This window comes from Cynoglossus semilaevis, chromosome 7 (assembly GCF_000523025.1).
Source record: "Cynoglossus semilaevis isolate Cse_v1.0 chromosome 7, Cse_v1.0, whole genome shotgun sequence".
Lineage (NCBI taxonomy): Eukaryota > Metazoa > Chordata > Actinopteri > Pleuronectiformes > Cynoglossidae > Cynoglossus > Cynoglossus semilaevis.
The window spans coordinates 5,950,161-5,955,683 of NC_024313.1; the positions used below are offsets into that span (position 1 = coordinate 5,950,161).

At 43.5% G+C, this 5,523-nt stretch overlaps 1 protein-coding gene across 3 annotated transcripts in view; it reads left to right on the forward strand.

Moving 5' to 3' along the window:
* The window catches only part of mideasa (mitotic deacetylase associated SANT domain protein a), a 9,446-nt gene that overhangs the window by 2,869 nt on the left and 1,054 nt on the right, over positions 1-5,523 (forward strand). The window contains exons 3-13 of one of the 3 annotated variants that reach the window (XM_025056859.1): positions 1,820-2,032; positions 2,238-2,580; positions 2,663-2,729; positions 2,830-2,966; positions 3,039-3,142; positions 3,467-3,542; positions 3,689-3,777; positions 4,196-4,336; positions 4,432-4,548; positions 4,885-5,051; positions 5,358-5,490. In XM_025056859.1, the coding sequence (XP_024912627.1) occupies positions 1,820-2,032; positions 2,238-2,580; positions 2,663-2,729; positions 2,830-2,966; positions 3,039-3,142; positions 3,467-3,542; positions 3,689-3,777; positions 4,196-4,336; positions 4,432-4,548; positions 4,885-5,051; positions 5,358-5,490 (1,587 nt within the window). The remainder of the gene's footprint in view (positions 1-1,819; positions 2,033-2,237; positions 2,581-2,662; positions 2,730-2,829; positions 2,967-3,038; positions 3,143-3,466; positions 3,543-3,688; positions 3,778-4,195; positions 4,337-4,431; positions 4,549-4,884; positions 5,052-5,357; positions 5,491-5,523) is intronic. The other 2 variants (XM_017033754.2, XM_017033756.2) reach the window with 2 other exon arrangements.

The following is a 5,523-nucleotide window of genomic DNA, read 5'->3' on the forward strand; positions in this document are numbered from 1 at the left end:
TTTTTTTTTTTTTTTTTAGCATTTTTAGGGCAATGCTGTTGCAGTGTCCTGGATGAGAGAGACTTCCTGTGTGCATGCATGTTGGGATTATTAGTTAAAGAGAGGTAATCTAGAATCTGTGTTCTGGCTTCTGTTGAACTCAGAAATGCATCTTTTATGATGCTTAAGTGTAGTGTTGTTTGCCCTGGTGGACATTTTATTGCGTACTTGCTTTTCCTCATTGCTCAAGGAGTGGATTTAAGACAGAGCTATATATAGAACCCCCTCTGCTGGTCACTTGGGGTCATACTCACGAGATGCTTTAACCCTTAAATGACTGATCACACCCTCAAAAGTTGAAAAGGATATTCTGACTTAGTTTAAAAAGTGAGAGCCCTGTTCTGTGTGAACGAGGGGCAAAAGTCCTCCTCAAGTAAAGTCAGCAGCTGCTGTGTAAAGAGGAAGAACCCTGTTTCTATGCAGAACTTCCCTGTGGTTTACAAAATCCTCTGCTTGAGCCAGATTACTTGTTTGGTTTCGGCCAAAGTAGATTTGCCCTCAGGTGTACACAGTTTTTTTTTTACAGCATATTCTTCATGCACCAAATACCAGCGCGACCTGAAAAATGGCCACTGCTGCAGATTTGTTTCTAGATTTTAGGAAATGCTCTGATTTGAATGCTGTGTAAAAGTCAACACCATTATTCAGGATTTATAATGTTTACATTTGAAGAGACGCGCCCACAGCAAGCAGCTGTTTGTTCTCTATGGGTCAGGGAAACAAGCAGTAAACAGTAAAAACATTGTAAATTTGCGTGCTGCTTGTTTTCTCAGCACAGAGGCCTGTAGAGCGCTGTCGTCTGGGGTTTGTTGTAGGTTCAGGTGCAGGCTGTGAGCGCTGGCTGTACAGTCGGAGGAGCTGCATGTCTGCACACCTCCACATTCCTTAGGCTTTTATCCCAGTCATTCAGCAGAACAAGGGAGGGGCCGAGCTGTCAACCTGCGCGTTGTACTGGCCAACACACCCCAAACAGGTTTAATATCAGTGTGAACAAACACAGCGCTGCTGTATTGTGGTTAGCCAAAAATAAAAGATCTTTCCAGTTTAGTGGATCAAATTCACCTGTTTAGACGCTCTGGTTACTTCCAGAGCCTGGAGTGACACTCGTAAAAATTACTCCTGTATCTCAATGTCAAATTCTTTGTTCGATTTGACAAACTGCTGCAGGTTAAGGCTATTTGGATCCAGTAGAACTTCTGCAAATTAAAACCAAGATTGGTTGTTGAACCATTACAGTTTAATTTATATTAATTAAGCAATTAGCGGCTAAATTGATTAGTATGATGGTTGATAGCATTAGAATTTGCATTAGAATTGCCCACAGCCATTTGGCTCTGAAAGTGGATCAAGGAGACAGACATGATGCATCGGTGACCACCAGGGGGCATCTCCATGAGACGTAAAGGTTTTTACTTATGAAAGTTTTTTTTTTTTTTTTTGTCTCCCTTGTTACAAGTGTTTTCTGGTTTGAACATCTGTTCTCATCTGGAAGACAAATATACTTAAAGCACAAAGATGGATGACTTGGTGGTTGACTGGCAGCTACATCCATCCAGTTGTATTCTACTTTCAAATATATTTGTGAACTTGCAGTAACAGACACTGATACAGAAGAGAAGTGAGAGAACTTTAAAGTCCTACTGGATCCAAATAGCCTTTAAAACAGATCAGATTCAGCTAACTGAACATGTGACTTGTACCTACATTCTAATTGCTCAGTTCCTGTTGTCTTGTCTCATCCTCCCTTATCTCCCTGCTCCCCCACCTCACCCCTCCACAGGAGGACAGCTCAGGCAGACAGGTCACCATGGTGCCGCTGGTCATCCCTGTTTCTGTGCCGGTGCACAGGAATCAGGCCGATCCTCAGGCCGGCTGGTCCCTGGGACACCCTGGTCCTGCCAAGCGGCCTGCAGCACAGTCTGACCACAAACCTTCCGTCATCGTGGATCGTCGGCGGCCGCTGAGAAACTCCATAACTGAGAGCTTTGGTCAGGTAAGCACAGAGAGATTAGTTCACCTGGGTTCACAGGGAGATTGGACAAACAGTGGTTGTAAATTATGCAAAACACCAAAAACATTATGCAGAGAAGGAAAAGAGATGCACGGATTCCAACTTTTGAACCTCTGGTGTATCCCCGATTAAAAAGACGTGACATCACATGACTCTTTTCTACATTTCCATCCCTGCTGTTACACAGGATAGTGACAACGATCCAGGAGTGGACGAGGATGGAAAACCCAAACTGAAGCGCCGCCCTCGCCCAGAGCCTCTCATCATCCCCCCTCACAAGCCATCCACCTTCATACCTCCATCCATCTACTCCAGCATCACTTCGTACCAGAGCAACCTGCGCTCACCTGTCCGCATGCCAGACAATCCCTTGACCCTCCCCCCGTACACACCTCCACCCATCCTCTCTCCTGTTAGAGAAGGTTCTGGACTCTATTTCTCCACCCTGATGACCAACATGAGCACAGGAAACCAAATATTGCCTCCACCCCCTACACCCAAATCAGCCACACGCAGCCTGTTGCGCTCCAGTGAGTTTTTTTTTTCCAAGGTTCTTTTCTATTTTCCAACAAAAAAAAATCTTTCTAAGAAAACTTTAAATCGTTTTTTCAGCGAGTTCTGACATTACACCTCCGGTCCTGCCCTTAATCTCTGACGTCACACCAGTTAGCCTAGAACCGTGAGTACTGCCGATGCACAGAGCACAACGGGCTCGAAGGTACTTTGATATTTACTCCACAAATAAATCCTGTTTGTCTTACTTATCTTCTTTCTTTCAGTCGTATTAATATCGGACAGCAGTACCAGGCGGAAATCCCAGAAATGCAGGATCAAGTCTCCTCCCAGTTTGACCAGCACAAGGCCGACGTGGTCTGGGTCCCTGTGGACGACTCTGACCTCAGCGACCAGGAGAGCAGTAAGTCTTCACACATAAGAAGTCAGTGTTGTTTTTAACTGTTTTTGAACGTGTCGTTTTTTCACTCCTCAGTTGAACATTTGATGAACATGGCTTGTTCCAGTGTCCTCAGAGGTGGAGGAACCAACCAGGAGCTGGTTTTACACTGTTTACACGAATGTGGAGGAGATTTACTTGTGAGTATAGTGGCTCAGAATCTTGGTCCAGATATTAAAAGTCAGTTTGCTTTCTGCTCAGCGATAAGACTGTGAAGATAAGACTGTGAATGAGTCCAGGGTTTACATTGTGATGGTTGCACTCCACAATATTTTTGAGCAAAGTAAAATCTACTTGTGGGTGCTGGTCTTTTAAAAATGTAACTTGTTTTCCAAAGTGACCTTGAATGCAACCACTTCTTTTTTTTAATCTGTTTTACTTACCGTCACTGCAAAGACGGTTCTTAAAAAATCACAGGATTAAAATATCTTTTTGGTAAATCCTTATTTCTGTGTATTTTAAAGGAAACTTTGGGCCGTTTGATGCTTCAGGACCAGGTTTTCCCTGAAGGTCACCTACTAGTGGACTTTCACTACTCAGGTTAGTACTAAACCTCCCAGCAGTGTCAGGCAGTTTGGTGCCAATTTCACTCACCTTTACCAACTTGCAGTTGACCGGTATGTCTTCCTCTTCCTTTCTTTTTCATCTTAAAACGTTTCCTCATTCTCGCGTGAATGAACCCACAGGCTCCGACCGCTGGACTGCAGAGGAGAAGCGTTACTTCAACAAGGGGATTTCTGCCTACAGGAAGGATTTCTTTCTGGTGCAGAAACTGGTACATTCACTTACCGTCCTCCTACAACGGCAACACGTCATTAGACTGTACAGGAAACACAGTATCAGTATTAACTATTCAGGATGTATATGTGCATACATATACATATACACATATACTATATATGTATGTATGTGTATATGCATGTAAATGTGTTCTTCAAAGTTTGCAATGCTACTACATGTAGTATTAAACAGACAAAGGTTTCTGCTTTTCTGAAGGACTGCTATATTCTAAAAACAAAGTGAAAACTAGAGGAAAATGAGACAGGAAGTGAATTGGCTGATGGGAAATGTGGTCTTATGTGGTTGTATAGATGGCTACAAGTGCACTATTTATCACCATGTAAGGCTTTGCTTGACAGGAAAATGATAATATAAATGTTCATCACCATCCCTTGGTGTGCGATGTTTCTAAGGTGCAGACAAAGACCGTGGCCCAGTGCGTCGAGTTCTACTACACGTACAAGAAACAGGTGAAAATCGGTCGAAATGGGATTTTAACCTTCGGCCCTCCAGATTCACCGGAGAAGAACACAGAGGCTGTGGTGGATGTCAAGGTAGAGTGGTGTCAAAGTTATTATGGCTGAGGTTGTGACAAAAAAAAGGTGATTAAGGTGTTTGTGTCTGGAACAACGTTATGTCTGTTCTGCAGAGTTCACAGCAGGTGAAACTGGCAGAAGACGACAACAAGACGAATGTTTCTTATGAGCAGAGTTTTGAGAGCAGCCAGCAGGCCAGAGTCGCTCAGTCACTACAGGCACATGACTACGTAAGTCACTGTGTGAGTGAAATGGCCAGAGAGGGTTACTGCAGTAACAGCTAGTATTAATAATTACCCCAGTAAATGTCATTACATTAAAAAAACATTTGTTGCACTGAATGATAAATGTAAGGGACCAATAAATCTTGGTCTGAACTATAGCAGATTTACCTTAAAAATAGCCAAAAATAGCTAAAAAGTTAGTAAAAAAAGTTTTCAGACATGTAGGAAATTATGCAAAAAGACACTCAATAAATCAATACAACAAATACATTTTTATACTTATAGAAAAGGCCACACTTACAGATTTTTTTTTTTCTTTCTTTCATATTTTTTCCACTCCAGGCAGGAACAGTGATGGTGATCAAAGAGTCAGAGACTGTGAACAGGGGCATGGATCTACCACCAGCTCCTCACAGGCCCCGAGCTGAAGCTGCAGCCAAGAAAACCAAAGTCCAAACGAAGCCTCCTGAGGATCCAGACACTGTGTTCCCATGCAAAAAGTGTGGCAGGTACAAGTACAAGTCAATGCACGTTCGACTCCTTTCTTTAATCCAGTTCTAATAAACCTAGAGAGGAGAGACATATGGTACGAGCGTCTCGTACATGAAGTAGCATTTTAACTACAAATAAACTGACATCTTTAAAGTTATGAAGAACCATTACAGCCGAGCAATTGATAAAAGAGGAACTGTGAAGGTAACAGACTACCGTAATTCATGTAAATGAAGAAAAAAAAAAAGTTTGAGCCACTGCATGGTGTACTGCACCTTTGCTGTACCTGGTATTTATTGTTTCCAATGACTCTTACATTCCAGGGTGTTTTACAAAGTGAAGAGCCGCAGCGCCCACATGAAGAGTCACGCCGAGCAGGAGAAGAAGGCAGCAGCGCTGCGTCAGAAGGAGCAGGAAGAGCTTGCAGCAGCTGAAGCTCGGGCCAGGAAGGCTGCGGCCGCCGGCGCGCCCCCCGGGGCGGGCGCGCCG